This window comes from Hypomesus nipponensis, chromosome 8 (assembly GCF_054491055.1).
Source record: "Hypomesus nipponensis isolate SF chromosome 8, ASM5449105v1, whole genome shotgun sequence".
NCBI lineage: Eukaryota > Metazoa > Chordata > Actinopteri > Osmeriformes > Osmeridae > Hypomesus > Hypomesus nipponensis.
Window position 1 is genome coordinate 6,009,944 of NC_140368.1, and position 23,602 is coordinate 6,033,545.

Consider the following 23,602-nt stretch of genomic DNA (forward strand, 5'->3'; position numbering starts at 1 on the left):
TGTGTTCGACTGACAAAGGTACTTCAACTAGCTACACTGCAACATCTTTATTTTGGCTGTATTTTCTATAAATATGTTACTTAGATGTTCGTATAAATGTGTTTCCTCTATTTATAAGTGCATATTTGTCATGCTGTGTGTGTGTGTGTGTGTGTGTGTGTGTGTGTGTGTGTGTGTGTGTGTGTGTGTGTGTGTGTGTGTGGTTGGTGTTTTTATGTGTTTACGCTTGCGTAAAAATGAAATAACCGATTCAAACTACAACCGCTAACACTAGGGTGTTTTACTTACTTTACCCACAAGATGGCATACTTGACCACAGCTGAGGTTTCCCACTTTAACTACGGTAGGACCATGTGTGATCCCATGTTTATGAGTTGCGAAAGTCACATTCATCACACTGTCACAAACATTATGTTTCATAAGAAATAACACATTTAATAGAGTTGTTACATACAGCCAATGACCAGCAAAATGTAGAAGATTCTAAATAGGCATGACATTTGATAACACTGAGCGTATATTTTTAATGTCCAGAAATAATACATGTTTTCTGACCAGGATTCAGAGCCCATCTGGCCCGTAAGCATATCAACAAGTAGTTACTAAGCAGAGCAGCAATTATCTTAGTACACAACAGCCAGAGTGTCAAGCATTGTGACTAGAAAAATAAATAACCTCTTTAACTTCATATTAAATTATACTCACATTGTAAAAAACACACCCTCTTTCAAATGATCACGCCCATGTTTGACATTGTGGTCACACAAACTAGTATGTTCCTGTGACTGGTATTTGATTGGGTAGGCCACACAGATTTGGTTGAGTACCATGCTGACAAGCACAGGGTCTTTCATGAGTCCATAAGTTCCGGAATGTCTATCCAGTCCATTTTTAGAATGAGGCTGACTAAGACGAGAACAGTTATTTATGTTGGGTTTCACAGAGGCAGCAGTGACTGATTATGCTATTTTTTTAATATTACCTTAATGTCCCCAAAAGCATCTCCTCTATAGCTTGTGCCTACTGCTGGCCTACTGCTTTAGAACAGAGAACAGAGAACCTGTGAGCCACAAAGGAGAGGAATAGTTTCACATGCTGAGAAAGAGCTGTACTTTCTCACGGGTTGAAGTGTGGGCATGACTGTGTTGCTAAATAGACTTGAACGAAAGGCAAGTCTTGGTGGATTCCCCTGTGCCAAGTCTTGGGGTGTTTCAGGGTCCAGCTATTCAGGAGGGGGTTGACTCCTGTGGCTGCAGAACAGTGTAGAGGAAGACTGCTCTGTTCCAGCCGGGGGACAAAAAGCTTCTGCTACAGTGATTCACATAATAGATTCACTAGTCACTCCTGCAAACACAACACGGCAGCCAACACTGCCCAGAGAACCGTGTGCTGGACATCCTTCTGACTACACACATGGTCAATTCATTGTTCATTTACTTTTGTTAGACTTGTGAATACGGAGAACAAGGGAGAGAGAGAGAGAGAGACGGGAGAGAGAGAGAGAGAGAGAGAGAGAGAGAGGGAGAGAGAGAGAGAGAGAGAGAGACGGGAGAGAGACGGGAGAGAGAGAGAGACAGAGAGAGAGACAGAGAGAGAGACAGAGAGAGAGAGAGAGACGGGAGAGAGAGAGAGACAGAGACAGAGAGAGAGAGAGAGAGAGAGAGAGAGAGAGAGAGAGAGAGAGAGAGAGAGAGAGAGAGAGATAACACATGCCATGTCCCACTGATTCGAAAGATGGATTATTGATGATGACATAGATAAGGCCTGGGGGCTGTTCTTAGCTGAAGTTGCATGACTGAATGTTTGTATGTTACTGCACCAAGACAAAACACTTCAATGTTACTTTCAGGTTTTAACAATTTCCCTGTGTTCATCCTGCTTGCTCCATTTGTTTTCTTTCGATAAAGAGAGTACTTGTTTGCTACTGCGGAGAGGCAGGGCTGACGACTCCCACACTGTAGTCAGCTGTCTGGAGTGGCCTGGTCAGCTCACATGAGCTGTTACATCACCAGGGGTCAGAGAGGGCCAGGCTTGACCTCCATTACTCAACCTTCCTGTAGAGGTCCTCAGAGATGTCCAATGCTGAGATGATTCAACCAGTTACACATTCTTGTAAATTTTACTTTTTGAATATAAAATGTATCCATAGCCTTATCCGTTGTCCTGACAAAGCATCAAAACCTAATTTCCATTAGAGATAAAAAATATATATTTCCCATCCAATTACAATTAGGGAGTATTAAGTTTCATCCAATCAAAAAAAAGGTCTGATTTTCCTATTAATTCACAATAAGGGTAGACTAAAGTTCTCATCCTGTAGAAAATATGCATCTCATGATCTTGTGACTTTTGCTTTTCAAAAACACTTCATCAAGGTGATAGGGGAAAGGACACAACCCAGCATTTTACAGAGAAGTAAACAAACCGTCTCATTCATCTACTGTCATTACGAGGCACTCTGGTGTCATCACATAAGTTCACGTTTAGAACATTTGACCAAAACTTACAAACCTACATAATATCCCTTTAACATTCTCCAGTCTGGTCCACCACGTCTGGTCTCACAGCTGCTGAGCTTCACCAGGCCTGCTGCCTGACCTCAGACCAAGCAGCCATGTTGAATACATGCATCGTGCCAACTGCAGATGGCAGAGTACATAACTGCCTTCGAGCAGTGAGCAAGGTCCTCAAGCACCTGGACAGGCGTTTGCCAAGCTGGGTGACACAGGGTGGTAGTATGAGCTCTTCTCTGACCTCCAGGCAGCAAGGAGCAGGCACCCCTCCCCAGACCCCCCGGGCTCCCGCAGGGAGGCCTCACTCCAGGATGTCTGTCTCAAAGGGCACCAGATGGTAGTAGGATAAGTTGGTGACATAGGCCTCTGTGTCTTCGTCTGCATCGATGTCTGGCTCCAAGGGGAGGAAGTCTGTGCCGTCTTCATACCTGGGGACAGCAAAGTCAGACCAAATTACTCACTGAACTTAAGACAACTACAATAGACTACATGTGATCAAACTGCATAGCTACTGTATTGTCTGTTGTGTCTTCCAGTTCATGGGATTAGGAGTCCGTAATGCACAGCCACATACGCCAACACTTCGATTTTCTCAAATCAGCTTGTAAAATTGTACTTCATGGGTCTGTGTAATCCCGTGTAAGGGAAAGTTAGATAGAGATCTTTTGTTTTTGTGTTTAGGTGGAGAATATGTGCCTTCCATGTCCTCCCCTCTTGGCTTCCTACACACACCCAGGGAAGGGAGAGGTACAGAGTACACTTCCTGGGGAGGGGGGAACTCCTCGCATTCAAGGAATTTACACACACATACACAGACATCTATGCTAAAGGCCACACACAACCACTTACAATTTACAAGTAAGGATGACTGAATGTATCTAACAGGGGAGTGTTGAAAACATGACTGATTGAGGATGAGGTGGAACTTCCTGACTCTCTTCAAACATGTTGTTGAACAGGAAGGAGTTAATGCATTCAAACTGAAACGGTTGTTCTCTTACTGTTGTTCTGCAGAGTCGGTAGAGGAGGGTCTCTCTTTGTCCTGAGGGAGACCGTCATCAAACACGATGGTCTCCGTGTTGGCCAGGCAGAAGCCATTAGACCGCATGATCTCTGCAAGACGGAACACAGAATGTGGCTTTGAAATGCATGGCGACCTACGGTATGGCACTTCAAACTACCAAGGCATGCATTGAAGTTCATGGTGGAGATTAGGAACATCTCTTGCTATTTGTAAAATATATCAGCCCATTCAATCCCCATAAGTAATGTACCAGGGTTGCTCTCTACCTGATATCTTGATGGGGCTCTGAAAGCATGGCTGGATCCTGTGAACGTTGTCATTCCTCAGGACCTGGTCCAGCGGTGACCTCTCAAAGAATGTCAACATGACCTCTGACCTGGCATACTGGAACATTGACATTAATGAATGCCGGTTTTATAATGTGTCACTATGAACCCTTGTTGAAGCATACAAACATGCTATAGAGCAGTTGTCATGGCTTAACGCATGGGCATATTTGGATGTATTGGCATATATAGCCTTCATAAGTGTTCAGTGGGCGAGCGGAGAGCTCAGAGAGTCATGACTGTACCTTCCAGGGCAGGTTGATGGCATTCTTCAACAGCCTCTCCACCTCATTGAGTTTCACCTCGATGTCGTTCGCCTCTTTAATCTTCAGCAACCCTGAAATGAATGAAACAACAAAAAACACCACAACACCATGTTCAACTGGGGGAATTCTTATATATAGCTTCACAAAATTGATTGAGGTTATTGAAATAGAAAACTCAATAGGTCTTGATTGATGAAAACGTAAGCTTCTTGTCAAGAGAGTCTTGTTTAAAAAAAACTAAACTACCTCCCTACTGGGTGAGCTCCAGGTAAACCCTATCTGTGCATCGACCATGACAAAGAGCAGTCACTCTGACCTTTGTCTCCGCACACGACAGATCGACCCCCAGGGCATGAGTGCACAAAGGCTGGACAGCCATGAACTAGAGGCAGACCCTGGTAAAAGGTTGCCATAAATGTTAGTGAAAAGGTGTCTGGTGATTTTATGAAATAACCTTTTTAATCACAATACTGCCTGTGATCTTAACCCTGCAGTAACAAGACGTAAAAATAGATTCAATTGTTTTACTATTAAGTATTCAGCAAACAATAAGAATGCTGGCATACATTATAACAGTTGTCTCACAATGATAAAAAAAAAAAAAAAAAAAAAAAACTTGGAAGGAAATATTTGGTAGCAATACATAAAATACAGTTTCAGTACGGCCAAAAAAAAATCTGAAACGAATATTAGCAGATACAGTTTGTGTGACCTATAGCCTCATAGTGGGAGTCAGTCACTGCAACCAATCATCAACACAAGACAGAGGCCCAAATGACAAACACAGGGATTGTCACCAATCAGAAATCTCCCAAACAAATCTTCCCCAAAATATGATGTGGGTCATGATGACTAGGACATCAGGAGGAGTGAGAATGACCAGTCAACAAACATTGGATCCACAGTGGAAAATGAAGTGTTGACAGAAGGTTCCGCAATGTCTGTGTCATGCTGATGACAAGTTCTGAGCGTCATAGTAACTAGCTCTTAGTGCCTGATCAGCTCCTACTACGCACACAGCGACCACAGAGCTGCGTAAGGGGTCAGAGGCACTTTGCAACAGGCGGCACTCGGCACAGCTGATATAATGACCTCATTCATTAATAATGTCCCACAGTGATGACATCATGCCCCCGGTGGTGGGTGATGAGACACTGGGCCTTATTATCACCAGTCAGACCGCCGAGGACTACCCCCACTCTCCCACTTCCACCACCAAGCCCTCTGATCATGCTACCTCAGAATGCTCTTCCTCCTGACAGAAATAGACCTCCATTCTCCAAATTCATCATGATTCAACAGTTTTGTCACGTAGCACACAGTGTTATTATGGTGACGCCTCAGTTTTAGAAATAATAAGAAACGTGTCTATGAGAAAAAACGTTTTGAATAATGCTACAGAAGGTGGTGAAACATTACAAAGGAAAACGATGAACTGTCCTAAGATCACCTGTTGTATGACCTGTATACACTTCACTGAAGACGAACGCTAATTCTGGAATGCCAAAACAACATTTTCAAACACACCAAAACACAAACTAATACCATGCTGGGACTTATTTTCTATCCATACTGTCTATATTTAGGATTTAAAGCTGAACCTGTAAGAAAAGAGACTCAAATCAGCCGTGTTTATCCCTCCTAGAATTTTGGTACACTTCCTGTGGAAGAGTACATATCCTGTCTGTACTTCCTGGAGGCTGGGGGGTCTGAGTGAGTTGCCATGATGCCCAGAAAGCTATGTGTTATGTCTCAGTATGAGGTCATTATTTGGAGGGCCCCTAATTGGTCAATTTGTCCTCTTCTCAAACCTGACCCCAGGTCTTATGTGTACTATGAAGAATGTGCTTGGAGGTAACTGTGGGAAAGCAAGTTTAATGTGGAAAGATAGTTCTTGAATTTGTTCAACATTCAATGAAAACATTATGGAAGGCCTAAAACTATTTTGTTTCCACTTATTTTTCATTTCAATCATAGTACCTGAACCTTGCTTTACAGTTAGAAAAAGCTGTGTTCTTCATAGCTCTATTTAAACACAGCTCTGGTTACTGCTCTCTCATGGTGTAAGTCCGGTCTGGAAGCCTGTGTGGAAACCTCAGAGCTGACTATTTTGACCTGTGGTCACTGACAGTGCTGTACTTCGAAATAACTAAGGTTCCACTCTGACTTCCTGTGAAACAGGTTCCCAGTAGAAACAAAGAAGTTTTGTCACACTCCCTTACTTTATACGTTCCTTGTTGGTGACCAGCTGAGGGGTCATATGTGAAGTCAGCTGTTATGAACACAGACAAACCACAAGAGTAAATATACAGTAGGAGGCCACTCTCCTCCCTAGTCTAGTGTACCACCCTCTATCACCCTCTCTCACACTATGACATCAGCCTGGAAGGTCTGAACACCGCTCCGGTTGCCTAGGTACAGCCCAGCAACAGCACAACACCAGCAGGGACCTAGAAAACCAGAAGGGTTAGAACACAGCAGAGCTAGCTACCTCTACTTCGGTGTGACTTCACATCTGAGTGACAATTGGAGGAAGGCAAATTAAATATTAAGCAGAGGTGGGAATTAAAGAGAAGGGCCATTTAAGTGGAAAATTGATTAATCTGCTAGCCATAGAATCCATCCAACACCAATACCGAGATGAAGTCTCAATAATTGGTTTTCAGTATTACAAGTCTGTGTATTCTGAGGAACACACCACAGAGAGAAAGTCCAAAATGAGTCATTAAGTCTGGTATACTTTCGCATCATGCACATGGTGGAGGCAGTGGGACTAATACTAGCTCTCATAAACATGGTACATGACGGCTATTTCAGAGAATGGGAAGGAAGCACGGCCTCCCTGTTGGCAAAAAAAGATTCCAAAACAGTCCTAGACTCAGTGGGCAGACACGGAGGGGTGTCAGAGACACTGTACAGGGTGATCGTAGATGTTACAGTCTCTGGGAGTCCTGCCAGAAGCCGGGCACTGCCAACAGCAGGGCACCAATGTGACTGAGGCCAGGGGCCCAGACCCCAGGGGCCAGTGAAATATAACTGCATGGCATGACCTTGTCCAACAGTGAAGGACCAGCTGCTGCTATGTGGCACAGAATGTGAACTTACTGGACTGATTCAGACATCGATTGAGAAAAGTCTTTAGAGTTTAGAGTCTGTTTTGCAGAATCCAGCAGGATAGAGAGTTCAATGCAAGTTTAATGTACTTTGACCTGTGAACTTAGAAATGTAAAATAGATGTGTAAGTTCAAAAAGCAAACAATTGCTCATATATTGCAGGAGGTTTCTGACAGCAGCCTTCACATCATAGAACAAATCAGAGTACAGAGGTGTTTGTTAGGACCCTAAATAACTTAGGCAGGGTATATATATATATATATATATATATGAACACATTTGAAAATATGTTAATATTAACATCAAAAGAGCATAACAAATGCAATTGTTGAATGCTGTCGAATGTTCCCAAATCAGAGCAATTGGTAGTCGCGCTATACGTTAATGCACTTTCATGTACTGTGTTTTAATTGTACTCATTCCTCATAATATTTACTATAAACACTGAACCAACCTTCTATAAGTGGAGACTTGGAGAGATCTCTTCTGTCCTCAGGAAATGATTCGACCAATCTTTTAAATAACCTCCCAAAATCCGAATAACTCCTGTGCAAGTATAAAATATTTCTGTCCGACCATTCGGTTCTGATCTCGAAGAATTCCTCCTCTTCTCCTCTTTGACTTATGATAAGCCTCCGGATACCGTTAACCCAGCAATCCTTTACAAACATGTTGACCAGAGAAGTTCCTTCGAATACAGCTGATGCCATTCTTCCGCCGTCAGTCCAACATTCTGGGACAGAGCTCTGGGAAAGAGGCGCGGGGATGATATGAGACACTTAAGGGCATGCCAATTCAAGATGACAAAAAGGCTACGATTAACTTGTTGGCTCTAAAATATTTGTGTCCACATGATGTGACGCTACGCACTTCTGAAACTTTGGCACCTAACTCCGAATTGCCGATTTGGCAATAATGTATCGGTATGAGGATGTCAGTGTTTGTACAGCCCATCGCAGACGCAATCTCTAACGTGGCACTGTCAACCCCGAAGAAGAAAATTACGCTGCTGGAATCTGTCAGCATTCCCTATAATTCGTTCTGATTAATACCTGTTAACTGGTCAGTACAATGACATAACAACTTACTCCCTAAGACCTTTAAGAAAAAATTTATTACCTTCTCATACCTTAAGAAGAGTCCACAGACATTTTGGATTGCTCTGCTATGAGGACTCTTTTTATGCCATCAGTAGGCAAACGATCGGACGTAGTAAAGCCAGTGGAATGCACAGTCTGGTCAGATCCTCTGTGCTCTCCAGCTCTCAGGAAACATAATCCAGAGTTGGTTGCTCCGGAGAGAAATATCCCGTTGCTTCTCTGTCTCGCAGAAGTTGAAGTCCTCCTCCCCCTCCTCCCCTCTTCCTCTTCCTTTTCCTCACTTCTTGTCAACACCGTGGATGCTATGCAAAGAATGCAACTGCCTCTAGAGAGACTAGACTGTCCATCTTGCAGCTGGGTTTACACTTTCTTTGGCCTCTTCCCAACACTTCATTTGGTTGCGTATTTTAAGGTTCTATGTCGGTTTGCATAGTGATACTGTTTCTGTGATGGGAGAAAGAGAGAGCAGTGGAGTTATCGCCTCCACTGCTTTATCAGCCATTACTGCACGTTAATGTTCCACTGAGTGCTCTAAGGTCTATAGGACGCCCAGTCAAAGAGCTTTACAGGAAACATATAACCAGCTGGCATCATGAGGACTCAGCTGTAATTAATGACCTGAGATCCCCAGGAATGGGAAGACTCTTCTTTACAGCCGGCTACGCAGGAAATTGCCGGATAATTGTGTATGCACAAGTCGTAAAAAACAAAAACAAAAAAACAACATGTTTTACAGTTATGGATGTAGAGAACAAGAGCGAGAAAGGAGGAGGGGGGGGGGGGGTAGAGAACAGAATATGTCAGTGTGACTGAAAATGTATGACTTAGACTGTAGAAGCAGCCCAGACGCAATTTCACAGGAAAAGAGATGAGACCAATGAGATTGAAGAAAGCAATCCCCCTGTAATGTGCACCCCTTGAATTTCATGAACAGAACAGATGTGGGATGTAAAATATGTCTGCTTTCACCAACTCACATCTTCCATCTGATTATGCTCAACTGCACCTTTGAGGGTCTTTCCTACATCACAGAAGTATCCGGGAACCAGGAAATGTGTCCACTCGGGTGAACGAAATGTGACATCAAATCTGCCATGCAAAAGACTATCTTTCAAACTAACTAAAGAGGCCTCTCGAGCATATGGTTTCTTTATTCTTGGCCGCTCTCCTTTCTCTTCTCCTAGCCTGGAGAGATATTCATTTGTTTTACTGGAATTCAAAACGGATCGAGTTACTGTAAAACAGTAGCCTCAACAACCAGAGGTTTTCTCTGTTCTTCTGATTGTCAGACTTTTTTCAATGCTTCATTTGAATTGTTTTTTTCAGGAACTGAGATTTTGTGGAGCTTCATGGATGAATTATCCCTTCCATAAAAAATATGGTTCAGTGATTGATACACTGTATTAGATGTTCACAAACTGCAGTCCTGTCCTCAGACACCCACACACACACACACACACACACACACACACTCACACACACACACCTCCAACCCTGTAATTAGGATCACTCAGTTTGAAGCTTGGCTCTGTGGTTGAGACACACAGACTGTGTCAGCAAATTCTGTCTCTCACTACCTCATTTTGGGCTTATTCTTTTGATAAGGAAATAGAAAACATTGCATGGAAAAAATCACGCTCTGCCAATCATCGACCGCATCAAATGTTTGAGCACATTTGATTCTCATTACAACAGAGGCAAGGCCAAACCCCTACTGGGTAAAGTATGTGAGCGAGTGGACCTTTGTCAGTTGAGTCTTGGTGTGAGAGACTTGGAGGTTGGGTTCCTAGCCACTGAGAAGGGGGGGGGGTTCCCGCTTTTCTGATCAGGAGCCAAAGCGCTGGATAACAACATCTGAGCCTCCGGCAGGACCGCAGAGTTCTGCTAATCGCATGCCTGTTCTCTGAGGTCACACTATAGGCGTAGTCTTAGCAAAACATAAGGCAGTATCTACCGTATACTGCAACACAGAACACTGGACTTCCATTTTGCAAGTGTAATGTGAGTCAGATCTGTTGTGGCATTTCCCATGGACTGGCATTGTGACCAGAATGCTGTGGATAAGTCTGTGGGTCTGTCAGCTGTCACCTGCAGTCAGCAGGATGGGGCTTCAGCACGGTTTAGGCCTTGTTTACGACACCTATAAACTCCAGAAGCATCCATCATGCTGTTAAAATGAGAGGGAATTAAAGACGTCTGCAGCTCCTGTTCTCTAATCCCACACCCAGCAGCAGAGAAACCTGTCTGTTCCTCCATCCATCCATCCGTCTGTCTGTCGGTCGGTTAGTCTGTTTGGTCAGTCTGAGGCTCTATTGATTTTCTCTTTTATTTCATCTGATTTCAGTTTTACAGTCCTTTTCTAGGGATCTCTGAGTCAGACCGATGGATATGAATTGTTGAGGATAAGGATGTGTCAGTGAAAAGGGTAAAATGTTAAATGTGACAGGGATTTGCTGCTCTTCCTCCCTTTAATCAAACTGTATTTCACTTTGTATCAGGCCCGACAGTTCCTGTGAGCATGTTGTAATTCTTCAACAAGGAAACAGCTGTGTGAGTGTGTGTGTGTGTGTGTGTGTGTGTGTGTGTGTGTGTGTGTGTGTGTGTGTGTGTGTGTGTGTGTGTGTGTGTGTGTGAGTGTGTGTGTGTGTGTGTGTGTGTCAGCATGGTGAAACTGTGCTGAGGGATTAGATATACTGGTATCCTACACATGGAATTTCTGCACTACAGTATTTGAACTACACGACACAAGAACAACCTCGTGGTCCATATACATCCTCTTCCCCTTCAGTGTGCCCTCACACGCTCCAGAGCACATTGAGATGGCACATGAATCTGATCTTTCTTCCCGGAGCCAGCACAAACATAAATCCCAGCACCTGACAAGGCCATATGCCCGGGGGCGTGCTTCCAAAAGCACGTCCCCTTACCCTTGCAAATCCTCTCGCAGAAAACCAAACAGCAGAGGCTCATAAAACTAGACTAGAAAGGAGAGAATAGGCAACAACAACAAAAAACGAAGAGCAAGGAGGGCAAAAACAAAAGGATGGAGGGTGTAGGCGCGCAGCATCTGTCAGGGGTCAAAGACCTTCAGTGTGGATGGAGACAGGCGTAGTGGCCTGGGGCCATCTCCTTCCCAGACTCCGCTCAAGGAACAAGTCATCTGCAGCCATAACTCTGGATGCGTCCACCAACACAAACAATGGCCAGGAGGAGCAGAGGGCTCTGGGAGACGCCACCCCCAGCCAGGGCCTGAGTGTTTTTAACGGACTTCATAATGGACTGCGGTGGCTATCAAGAAGCATCTGCTGGAGTCCATGTTTTATGGCCTTGTCCTTATTGTGTCTCGGCTGAAGTCCAGAGAGTGAGGGCCCATCTTATTGGGGGAGGTCTGACAGCGGCCGCCTTTATCTCATCTATAATGACACACCACCTTTAAAGGCCCACTCCAAACAACATTGAAAGTCTTTCAAAGTGGCACTTAGTCGTTCAAAGTCAGCCATTGTCTCTCGAAAGGTTGAAAGTGTAAAAAAGGGAATAGATTGGTATAGTTTTAGGGTACCTTCTTTATAACACGCTTTTGTGCTTCAGGAAAAATTCAGTCAGAGAAAGAAAGATAAAGAAGCAAAAAAGAGAGAGAGAGCTGAGTCAGGGTCCAGCATGCAGCATGCAGCACACGGCGTACACAGGCAGGTATATAGCTACGGTCTGTGATTTACTGGATGCTGTGGGACAGGGCCTCTACTAATAGAATATCTAATGTCTGCATGCCTGATGCTTCCCTCTCCATCGAGACCCTTCCCCACAAACACTCACAAACACACCATCTCGCTGTGTAAATCAGAGACATGACGCTCAGAGGACTGCTACAGCCACGTACGGGCGGGTAAGTTACGACCCCCTCACCAAAGAAAAGAGAAACCCTCTGACAAGGCTTTGAGGAGACACCAGGGAAACTGGGCCAGTTCTGAGCTATATTCTTGCATGATATTTTAGGCCTTCAGTAAAAAACAAAGTTAAAAACATTTGTCTCAAAACTGTCGTGAGTTTGAAGAAGAACAATCCTTTTAATAATTTCACACAATTAGTAGATCACACACATGTGCCAGGTGTCAACTGGAGAACCTGACCTCTGCATTTCTCCTGTCCCAATGTCCCTCCTCCCAGGGCAGCTGTAGGAACAGTGGGCAGCCACATTAGCAAGGCCCATGGGCCCAGTCCAAGAGTTCACCGAGGGGTTGACATACATTTCATAATGTTTTGAAAAACAAGTTTCTACGGGTTTGAAGAAAGTTTAGGAAAACATATTTCGAAAGGTTTAAAAAAGTTTAAAAAATAATAATAATAATAATTCACTTGTCCTGTCCAATTGGACAAGCCTTAATGTCTATCCTTGTCACCCATATCCTGGCCAGGAACATGGGAAGGAGAGTGATTTGTTCAGCATGTTTTTATGTTGGGTTCTTTGCGGAGGAAAGCCGTGAGAGCACATGGAAAACATGCTCCACACAGAAAGCCAGGGGGGCCCCAAGCGGGAATCAAACCCAGGATCTTCTTGCAAGAGGCAGCAGTGCAAGGCAATACAGGCTGTGCCACACACAAGGCAATATAGGCTGTACCACACACAACGCTGTGCCACGCAGTTTGTGCAAGTAAAGGAATCGATTGCTGCCTCATCATCACTCTGATCACACTATCACTCCAAACCCCAGATGGGCCTATTATTAGATTTTACAGACCAGGACTAAGGGAGACTTCCCAAAGTGACTGTGGGAGGTAACAAGGGTGCTTTATAATTCCCAGATCTTGGGTTTCTTTTCTGACTAACTCTCTGGGAATATCCACAAGTTTATACAGCATTATGTGCAACTCCAGGTAGCTTGTTGAGACTTCCCTAAATGTAGTCCGTGCAGTCAAATGTTTTTTAACCAATACAATAGCCTACCACCCCCTGGTGCTCAAAATGAAAGAAAACGTACATGATTTTGCTAGAAAGAGCATATTCCCACGCCAGTACGGTAGGCGGCAGATTAGCCACAGATTTAGTGTTACGAGCGTACAAAGAAAAATATCGAGGAAGTGGCCTCCAGTTGAGGAAAATGGCCGACGTAGAGATGGAAATCGCGTCTAGAAGAATGAATAATGGAAACGAACACGTGTAAGGCATTTTGGAAGATTATACACTTAAGCAAAGTATTAGTTCCATTGTTTTCCATTTCCAAAAAGACGCGTAATCGTCTCAATTAAGTCACCGTTATATTTAACTTAGGCTAATAGGACATTAGCTAACTGGCTAGCTATCTAGCTAACATCTCACCGTATTAGCCAGCTTAGTTACGTATGCTTTGCTTGGTTTCCATCTCAAGAACAGCGTGTTCCAGCTAGCTAGGTTTCTATCCCGCCAGCTATTTGTGTGCCTAGTGAGTAGTGTTTTGCCATACCAAAACGTAAAGCATATAATAACCCTACACTCATCACAGGTCAAGTGTTTTTAGCGTTCTGGCTAAATAGCCTTGACTTAGCTTGCAATGCTAGCTAGCTAGCTTTGTGTTTGTTAGCTAGCTGCTAACGTTAGCCGGCTAGCTAGTTAGAAGCTATAGCACTACTTATTTGTTACATCCACAAGTTCGCAATCAAGTTCGAAAGCGATACATGTAGGCCAACAACGTCAGGTGCACACCAATTTCTCAAGTTTAGTAGCTTTTGCATTTTCGCTAGGAACATAACGCTACATGTCGCATTGAACCCCAACTTATCTCGTCTGCCGCCTTATTCAGATTGACCGTGCAGCCAAATAAACAAATCTGAAGAGAAAGGAATATTACTTTTGACTATGATACATCATTTGCTTAGTTCTTGCCTAAGACTCGAGACTAACACATCAAGGACTTTTTTTTTTCTTTTTCAGGAAACAGGAACTGGAGGGATATGAAAAGAGTGGCAACGAGGAAGACAGCGGTGACATGTCTGAGGAAGAGGAGGATGAAGAGGCTGCAGAGGCTGGAGAAGCTGGAGAGGAGAAAGCAGAGACAAACGGGGAGAAGGCTGAAGAAGGGTCCAAGCATCACAGCAGCGGTGGCGGCGGTGGCAAACACAAGAGGAAGAAACATAAGCATCGAAGCAAGCACAAAAAACATAAGCACGCATCCGAGGAGGACAAGGAGCGCAAGCGCAAGCACCGACACAAACACAAGAAACACAGGCGCAAGGAGGGCTCCTCTCCTTCCGGCGCTGGGGTCCCGGGCGCATCCAGCCACAGAAAGACTGAGTCCTCTCCTTCCTCGGGCAACCCCAGCCTGGACGACAGGGCGCTGCTGGAGGACCTGGAGAAGCAGAGGGCCATGATCAAAGCTGAGCTGGACAGCCAGCTGATGGAGGGCAAGGTGCAGTCGGGCATGGGCCTGATCCTGCAGGGCTACAACTCCGGGTCGGAGGAGGACGGGGATGGCCAGGGCCGGGTCAGGAATGGGGAGCAGCGCCAGAGAGCCGCCACAGGGAAGCCCATCTCCCCCAGGGGCGTGAAGAGCGCCAAAGGCCGGCGGGACTCCACTGAGGCCAGCAAATCCACCTCCAAGAGGAGCAGGTCAAGGGACAGGGCAGGCAAGGAGGCCAAAACTGACAAGACGGCCAAAAGCGGCAAAGATCCAAAGGAGCGTGGTGGTGGGCGCGGAAGTTCCCGAGACAGGAAGGGCTCGCGGAGCACGGACAGGTCCAAGGAGAGGTCCAGGAAGTCCCCTTCACCCCCCAGCAGGAGAGCGGAGCAGAGAGGAGGTCGCCCAGACAAGCGCTCCTCGCCGCAGGCGGACGAGAGACCAAACGCGGAGCGCAGTGGCGGTCGCAGGTCCAGATCCCCCGCAGGGAGGGAGCGTACGGCCCGGGCGGAGGCGGAGAGGGACAAGAGGCCCACCAAGTCCCCGTCCAAGGACGCGTCCTCAGGGAAGGAGAACCGCTCCCCACACCGGCGAGCAGTAGGACAAAGTCCCCCAAGGAGGCGCAGCCCCTCCCCTCGCACCCGAGACTCCTCCCACCAGGCCTCAACCTCTGTCTCTGATAAGGCGTCCAAGCAGAGCCACTCCCCTCCCTCCAGGGCCAGGTCTCCGGCGAGGAGGGGGCGTAGCCGCTCACCAGAAGCCCGTCGCAGGGAGTCTGACAGACAGGATTCGCCACTGAGGTAAGACTGAGAGGGGAACTGTTCAAGCTGAGTGGGAAAATGTTCGTGGCTCCATGAGAAACAGCCCTCTTTAAACCGATAGAAGGTTCCCAACTTTGTGTTGTTTTGGCAACTGAGTTATGTGTTTTGGAATCATATGGGCCTACTTGAGTGAGTCTACTTGGTTCATATCAATGCCCATCCTAACTAACAGTAGTTATGATTGATTACTCTGCATATTGTAAATTTTAGAACAGGGTTGCAGAATGTCTCAGCCTGTTTGTATCTCTACTTCTCTCTCAGCTCACTCTTTTCTCTGCTCTCCCCCACCCTCTGCCTCCCCTCAGGAAGCGCCCCAGGCCAGACCTAGGACCAGGGAGAGACCGGTCAAGGGAGACCAGCCCCAGGGCCGCCCCTCGCCGCAGAGTCAGCCGCTCCCCCCTCAGGCGACGGTCTCAGTCTCCACGGCGACCCGCTCGCCTCTCGCCACGCCGACGCTTCAGCAGGTCCCCACTGAGACACAGGTGAGAGGAACATCCCACGGTGCCTCAGCGCTCTGTTCCAGAACACTCTGCCCTGCACTCTTGTGACCTCATGTGATTATACTGTGGGCGGCACAAATTTAACATGGACTGGGTTGAAACCTTGCAATGTTTCCGTGGTGCTGGTCGTGATCTACCTGGTGGCTCAGACTGGGGTAGTCACGGTGTCACCTGTGGCTCGTGTGCTCGGTAGGTCCGGGGAGAGGGACCGCTACGGGAGGATCCGGCAGTACCGGCGCTCCATGTCCCGGGACCGGGGCCGGAGGAGGAGGCGGAGCCGGGACGAGGACAAGTTCAAGGGAAGCCTGTCAGAGGGCATGAAGGCTGACAAGGAGTCCTCTGGGGAGGAAGTGTGAGTGGAGAGGGAACTACTTCCTGTGACAGGAAGTGATGCATTAAATACATGTCCTTGTGCTCCCTTAGAGCAGTCGGTGGAGATATCACTGATCTGAGGGGACTGGGTGGGTGACTGCAGTGTGGATAGAGAGGTTGTTAACTGTAGACTTCCTGTCATGTTCGATCAGAGATTTCTCCTTGAGACGCCATTTGTCTGAGGTGTGTGTGTGTGCAGGCTGGAGGACTTTGACGGTGAGGAGGTGGATGAGGAGGCCCTAATTGAACAGCGGCGTCAGCAGAGGCTGGCCATCGTCCAGGTTGGTTCTCCTGCTCCACGATCGTGCACACGCTCCTCTCACATGCTGTCATGCTTCATCACACCGTCTTGTCTCCTAATCCTTCCTCCTCTCTCTCCCCTCCTCCCACCTGCCTCTCTCGTCCTCTCTCTCTCTCTCCTCCTCCCACCTGCCTCTCTCGTCCTCTCTCTCTCCCCTCCTCCCACCTGCCTCTCTCGCCTCTCCCCTCCTCCCACCTACCTCTCTCCCCTCCTCCCACCTGCCTCTCTCGTCCTCTCTCTCCCCTCCTCCCACCTGCCTCTCTCATTCTCTCTCTCTCCCCTCCTCCCACCTGCCTCTCTCTCCCCTCCTCCCACCTGCCTCTCTCTCCCCTCCTCCCACCTGCCTCTCTCTCCCTTCCTCCCACCTGCCTCTCTCTCCCCTCCTCCCACCTGCCTCTCTCTCCCCTCCTCCCACCTACCTCTCTCCCCTCCTCCCACCTGCCTCTCTCGTCCTCTCTCTTCCCTCCTCCCACCTGCCTCTCTCGTCCTCTCTCTCCCTTCCTCCCACCTGCCTCTCTTGTCCTCTCTCTCTCCCCTCCTCCCACCTGCCTCTCTCGTCCTCTCTCTCCCCTCCTCCCACCTGCCTCTCTCGTCCTCTGTCTCTCCCCCCGTTCAGAAATACCGGGCGGGTAATGAGGACAGCAACATGGCGTCGGAGCCCAGCAGCCCCCAGAGCAGCACGCGCAGCCGCTCGCCCTCGCCCGACGACATCCTGGAGCGCGTGGCGGCCGACGTCAAGGAGTACGAGCGCGAGAATCTCAACACGTTTGAGGACAACATCAAAGCCAAGCACAACCTCATCGCCCAGGAGAAGGACGGTGAGGGCACCCCTCTCCTACACGCTCTACATTGATCTTGAGTGAGATACTTTGCTTTCCAAGCTGTTCATTTTCAGTATTAAAACCCCTGGAGAGCAGCAGCATAAGGTTTAGCAGAGAATTTCACCCACATCAACTTGGCCTTCATTTTAAGGTGTCGTGTAAGCGGAGTCTGCGTTGGCTGTTGATTTATAGTAGTCTCTCTCTGTCTCTCTCTCTGTCTCTCTCTCCACTTCTCCATATCTACTTCTCTGTCTCTCTACTTCTCCACCTTTCTCTCTACTTTTCCACCTCTTTCTCTCTCTCTCTCTACTTCTCCATCTCTCTTTCTCTCTTTCTTCCTCTCTTTCTCTCTCTCTACCTCTCTCTACCTCTCTCTACCTCCCCTACTCACCATTGTCCCCTTCGGGGCCTGGGAGCTAGCTGACAGTGCTAAAGTGACTTGACACAAACAGGAAATGCAGGGTGTTTGAATCCCCCAGGGTGGCGTTGTTGATTGTGTCTCTCTCTTGTCGTGTGTCTATTCAGTCGCTGGTTCTAAGCCCAGAACCTGATATCAGCCAGCTGAAGCATGTTTTGATCTCTGCACAGTATGTGACTCAACAAAACGCTCCACATTTCCTGTTTCTGCAAGAGACAACAAAATGGTTCCCTCTCCTGCTAACCTTCCTGTCCCCCGTGTGTTCACCAGGAGCTAACCCAAAGAAGCCCTCAGCCCCGGACATGTTCACCGAGTCAGACGACATGTTCGCTGCAGACTTTGATGTAAGTCATGGAGGAACCTACATGTTCATAACTATTCCATATTTAAATGCCAATTCCATCATAGTTGGATAATAGTAAAAAAATAAATAATATATATATATTTTAAAAATTTCCAGAAATTTACTGTACTATAAAAATATTTTTTTTAATTATAAAGCTGCATGCATAAACCTGTTTAAAGCCATTTTGTAGCGGCCTAGTTGTGTGTATGTGACCTTGTTGCTGTGTACCTCCAGAGTGCCAGAATGAGGGCGGCAGGCGTGGGCAAGGACTTCAAGGAGAACCCCAACCTCAGGGACAACTGGACCGACGCCGAGGGCTACTACCGTATGTAACCCTGACACTCATGTACACACACCTGCGCACACACACACACACACAGAAGCAACTGTTGTGTCAGCCTAGCTCCCATCATGAGTACACACACAGCAGACTAACCTTGAGCCTGGCATTCCTCTCACAGGGGTGAACATCGGGGAGACCCTGGATAAGCGCTATGACGTGTACGGCTATACGGGCCAGGGCGTGTTCAGCAACGTGATCCGGGCCAGAGACACTGCCCGTGCTGGCCAGGAGGTGGCGGTCAAGATCATCCGCAACAACGAGCTCATGTCAGTTTGGAAATGAAATATTTTTATTTTTATTTAAAAAGCTATTTAAACTAGAGAAACACCTGTTGAGTCTTTTTTTCCTTCAACAATTCCCTCTCGTTCATCACTCAGATCAGAGAATTCTACCAGGCGTGTGGAATTGAATTAAATAGCCTATAGGGGCACCTCTCTGTATTATTCTATAAGCTTCAGGGCTGGCTTGACAGGTGTTTGTGTTTGACTCCCCCAGGCAAAAGACCGGACTGAAGGAGCTGGAGTTCCTCAAGAAGCTGAATGATGCAGATCCAGATGACAAGTTCCACTGCCTGCGTCTCTTCAGACACTTCTACCACAAGCAGCATCTCTGCTTGGTGTTTGAACCCCTCAGGTACTGGCCTATCAGGGTGCTCTTTACTGTCTGAACCCCTCAGGTACTGGCCTATCAGGGTGCTCCTTACTGTCTGAACCCTCAGGTACTGGCCTATCAGGGTGCTCCTTACTGTCTGAACCCCTCAGGTACTGGCCTATCAGGGTGCTCCTTACTGTCTGAACCTCTCAGGTACTGGCCTATCAAGCTGCTCCTTACTGTCTGAACCTGAAACTTTTATACAGACATAGATACAGCTTCCGTTTCTACAACTAACACTCTTAATAACACAGCGCTATAATATATCTTCCTTCCTTCTGTCCTTCCCAGTATGAACCTGAGGGAGGTGTTGAAGAAGTATGGTAAGGATGTGGGTATCCACATCAAGGCAGTCCGTTCCTACATCCAGCAACTCTTCCTGGCTCTGAAGCTGCTCAAGCGCTGCAACATCCTCCACGCCGACATCAAGCCTGACAACATCCTGGTACGCAGCACCCATGCAACACCCACCCCTCAGGGGCCACCCCACTATGTTCTAACGTCTCCTCCTCCGTTCCTCCCCAGGTGAACGAGTCCAAGACCATCCTGAAGCTGTGTGACTTTGGCTCCGCCTCCCACGTGGCGGACAACGACATCACGCCCTACCTGGTCAGCAGGTTCTACAGGGCGCCGGAAATCAGTAAGCAGCCGGGGAAAACGTTGTTGATGGAGCCTGTGGCCATGTGTCTATCACTGGGACAAGTTCCTCTCTCTCTCTCTTTCCATGCATTGTTGAAAGCTGTGCTAGGATTGCAGAGGGGTTTGAAGACAGTTCTGACGCCTGCCACCAGGTGGTGAGGGGGAGCTAAGAAATGACCTTGTCTGCTGATATCATCGTCTGACACTGTGTGTGTGTGTGTGTCTCAGTTATAGGGAAGCCGTACGACTACGGCATCGACATGTGGTCCGTGGGCTGCACGCTGTACGAGCTCTACACCGGCAAGATCCTCTTCCCCGGCTCCTCCAACAACCACATGATCAAGCTGGCCATGGACCTCAAGGGCAAGATGCCCAACAAGGTACGGCTTCCCACCTCCTCTGCCCCCCCGTCCAGCCTCAGGCTTTGGCTCTTCAGCCGTCACACAGGCAGTCTGTCTGGCCATGTGATCCTGTAGCGTGTGGCGGGGGGGGGGGGTTGTGTCCTGTCTCGTGGCTGGAGGAGGGCTGTCCGCCTCATGTAGATGATGCAACCGTTTCTCTGTGTGTCCTCAGATGATCCGGAAAGGTCTGTTCAAAGACCAGCACTTTGATCAGAACCTCAACTTCCTGTACATCGAAGTCGACAAAGTGACTGAAAGGGTCGGTAGCTCCTTCTTCACTCACTCACTCTGAGTCACTCTCACTTTGACCCGAGCCTCTTATTGTTTAGAACTGAGTAAACAGTGTTGTAGTGTTTTTAGTTGTTAGGTATGATGGGTGACATTACTGAATTAATATCTTGCTTGTGAAGAAGAAAGAAATCACACTGAAACTCTCTTTCACCTCTTCTATCCTTTCTATTGCCATCGGTCTCCCCCCCCTCCCTACTCTCCACCTGTCCTCTCTGGTCTCCCCCCCTCCCTACTCTCCTCACCTGTCCTCCCTGGTCTCCCCCCTCCCTACTCTCCACCTGTCCTCTCTGGTCTCCCCCCCTCCCTACTCTCCTCACCTGTCCTCCCTGGTCTCCCCCCTCCCTACTCTCTCCACCTGTCCTCTCTGGTCTCCCCCCTCCCTACTCTCCTCACCTGTCCTCCCTGGTCTCCCCCCCTCCCTACTCTCCACCTGTCCTCTCTGGTCTCTCCGTCCCTCCCTACTCTCCTCACCTGTCCTCTCTGGTCTCCCCCCCCCCCCCCTCCCTACTCTCCTCACCTGTCCTCTCTGGTCTCCCCCCCTCCCTACTCTCTCCACCTGTCCTCCCTGGTCTCCCCCATCCAGGAGAAGGTGACCGTGATGAGCACCATCAACCCCACCAAGGACCTGCTGTCAGACATGGTGGGGGGTCAGCGTCTGCCGGAGGAGCAGAGGAAGAAGGTGATGCAGCTGAAGGACCTGCTGGACAGCACCCTGATGCTGGACCCAGCCAAGCGCATCAGCATCAACCAGGCCCTGCAGCACCCCTTCATCCAGGAGAAGATCTGAGGGCCATGCCTGGCTGGGGTCACACAGCCTGGGGCAGGCAGCCCCCGGCTGGGTCTCACCAGACCAGACTCCACCCCCCCCCCCCCCCACCCTTTACCAAGGAGAACGCCTGACCAACATCACTCAGACCGAGGCCGAGTTTCGATTATCCAACGTGCATCCTTCCTACATGCCTTCCTTCCTTCCTTCCTCCGCTCCTTGAAGATATCAGTGAGAACATGATTGGTCCTCACAGCTGTAATTCATCCTGTCATGTCTGATTTAGATATTTGAAGGATTTTGAGAAAGTAAAGGAGGAAGGAAGGAAAGGAGGATGTGGAGGAGTGAAGGTTGCATATGTGGACAATCCTGACAGGGCTGTACAGCACCGTACCAGACTAAAGCAGCCAGGAACACTGCGTTGAGACAGGCCCAGATTCGCTGTGAGAATGTTAAGGATTTATTTTTGTTTCCTCCACCCTGATTTTGATGGATACAATATATTGTTTTTATTGTAAATAGGTCATTGAATAACTAGGCATTCATGAGTGATAAAATAACAAAAAATAACAAACATCTTGTGGATCATCATTGTAAACTTCCCTTCTTCGCCCGGCGATGCAGTTATCAACTTTTTTTTATATTTAACTGGCATTGAAGTGACTGACTGGAAAAAAAGCTTATAATTCCTGTAAATATGTCTATTGAATTGTTAAAGAATCTCTTGTCAGTCAGTTTAGTTTTGTGTTGTACTTGCTTTCAAATAGATGATAAAAATCCAATGATGATGGCACATGTTAATCTTCTTTATTTGGACTTTTTAAAGATCACCTAGCTCGCTGTGGGGCGATGCATGCTTCTGAATGTGCTGGACCTTAGTGCTCTCCACTCCTCCGGTGCAGCCCAGTGTAAAAAGTCTGTGTGATTAGATGTCGTCCCACATGTGATGGTGCCACTACCGTCTCACAGGACCCCTCCTCCTCTTCCTCTCCTGGCTCGTACTGAAGGAATAGCTTCACCTCTAGTACTGGACTCCCCAAACCACAGGACTGGTGGTTGTTTTTGTTTTCTTTGACTAAACAGCTCTGTGGTTTCACACTGCTTCTGTCCTCCCTCCCTCCTTCCCTCCCTGGCCTGGCCCCCCTGTCCTGACCCCCCTGGCCTGACCCCCCTGGCCTGGCCCCCCTGTCCTGGCCCCCCTGTCCTGCACCCCCTGGTCCCCTGTCCTGGCCCCCCTGTCCTGGCCCCCCTGTCCTGGCCCCCCTGTCCTGGCCCCCCTGTCCTGGCCCCCCTGTCCTGCACCCCCCTGGCCCCCCTGTCCTGCACCCCCCTGGCTTGACCCCCCTGGCTTGACCCCCCTGGCCTGGCCCCCCTAGCCTGGCCCCCCTGGCTTGGCCCCCCTTTCCTGGCCCCCCTTTCCTGGCCCCCCTGGCTTGACCCCCCTGGCCTGGCCCCCTGGCCTGGCCCCCTGGCTTGACCCCTGGCTCAATAGGCTCTCAGATATAAGTGCCTCCTGCATGAGCCCTGTCTGTTAAACACAGAATGACGTCAGCCTCTTGAAGCCACGCCCCAGGTGAGCCCTTCCTGTCCTCCTCCTCTCCGCTCATGTTGTATATATCTCATTGTTATCATCGGTTCTTGTGTTTGATTGTTAGTTTTTTTTTTTTCATTCAGTGACAGAAAAAAAAATCTTGTGATTTCATTAAAGAATAGAATTGTGAAACGAAGCTTATGAATAAGCACCTACCGTGTATCACCACTTTTAGTAATAAAATATTTCATATTCTATACCAGGCTGTGAATGTTGTGTTCTCTTTTGTTGTCACTTTAGATTTGTTCCATCATATTTGCATTCACCTCGAGACAATAGCGTTCCATATCCTAGGGTCAAAGAGGGCCTATCAATTGAGGGCCTTTCTAGTTGGATCAAAATCCACAGTGATATCGCCAAAATAAGTTTTATATTTATGCACAGTACAACAAAGAGGAAAAACTGTCATTTATTCACACAGCAACAACCAATCTTGATTAGGTGCTTAAGGTGCTTTCCCCTCTTCGAGGAGTCAGTGTTAGAGGCTCCCAGGCCCTGCCAGCAGTCAGAGGCAGACGTGAGGCAGACATGTGAGGCAGCTGAGTGACAGGCTGCCAGGTCTCTCCATCTCTGAACCTCAGCCTGGAGAAACCCAGACAAGCCCGCTCCACCCCAAGCCTAATGGGAGAA

At 47.9% G+C, this 23,602-nt stretch overlaps 2 protein-coding genes across 3 annotated transcripts; one reads left to right on the top strand and one right to left on the bottom strand.

Annotated features, from left to right (window-relative positions):
- Positions 1-409: 409 nt before the first annotated feature.
- On the bottom strand, positions 410-8,576 carry pxdc1b (PX domain containing 1b). Of its 2 annotated transcripts, none has more exons than XM_084703802.1 (6): positions 8,373-8,576; positions 7,698-7,989; positions 4,109-4,200; positions 3,804-3,921; positions 3,515-3,626; positions 410-2,941 (listed from the first exon to the last, which is right to left on the bottom strand). In XM_084703802.1, the coding sequence occupies exons 2-6, from the start codon at positions 7,951-7,953 to the stop codon at positions 2,815-2,817; spliced, it is 705 nt and encodes a 234-aa protein (XP_084559928.1). In that variant the 5' UTR covers positions 7,954-7,989; positions 8,373-8,576; the 3' UTR covers positions 410-2,814. The 2 variants fall into 2 exon arrangements, with proteins under 2 accessions (XP_084559928.1, XP_084559929.1); XM_084703803.1 differs by having other exon boundaries at positions 8,363-8,576.
- A 4,794-nt stretch (positions 8,577-13,370) lies between these two features.
- On the top strand, positions 13,371-23,171 carry prpf4bb (pre-mRNA processing factor 4Bb). Its single transcript, XM_084703374.1, has 15 exons — positions 13,371-13,498; positions 14,249-15,511; positions 15,838-16,014; positions 16,226-16,384; positions 16,604-16,685; positions 17,322-17,523; positions 18,215-18,288; positions 18,525-18,615; positions 18,752-18,899; positions 19,129-19,266; positions 19,576-19,729; positions 19,810-19,924; positions 20,152-20,303; positions 20,497-20,583; positions 21,199-23,171. The coding sequence occupies exons 1-15, from the start codon at positions 13,440-13,442 to the stop codon at positions 21,400-21,402; spliced, it is 3,105 nt and encodes a 1,034-aa protein (XP_084559500.1). The 5' UTR covers positions 13,371-13,439; the 3' UTR covers positions 21,403-23,171.
- The last annotated feature ends 431 nt before the right edge of the window (positions 23,172-23,602 follow it).

What these genes read in the sequence shown, in the direction of transcription:
- pxdc1b (XM_084703802.1), bottom strand. Translation starts at nt 7,953, where the DNA reads ATGGCATCAGCTGTATTCGAAGGAACTTCTCTGGTCAACATGTTTGTA. An exon ending in GAGCCCCATCAAGATATCAG is followed by an intron (nt 3,627 to 3,803) that starts GTAGAGAGCAAC and finishes TCCGTCTTGCAG; the next exon opens with AGATCATGCGGTCTAATGGC. An exon ending in ACCGACTCTGCAGAACAACA is followed by an intron (nt 2,942 to 3,514) that starts GTAAGAGAACAA and finishes TGCTGTCCCCAG; the next exon opens with GTATGAAGACGGCACAGACT.
- prpf4bb (XM_084703374.1), top strand. Translation starts at nt 13,440, where the DNA reads ATGGCCGACGTAGAGATGGAAATCGCGTCTAGAAGAATGAATAATGGA. An exon ending in AGAGGCTGGCCATCGTCCAG is followed by an intron (nt 16,686 to 17,321) that starts GTTGGTTCTCCT and finishes CCCCCCGTTCAG; the next exon opens with AAATACCGGGCGGGTAATGA. An exon ending in TCGACAAAGTGACTGAAAGG is followed by an intron (nt 20,584 to 21,198) that starts GTCGGTAGCTCC and finishes TCCCCCATCCAG; the next exon opens with GAGAAGGTGACCGTGATGAG.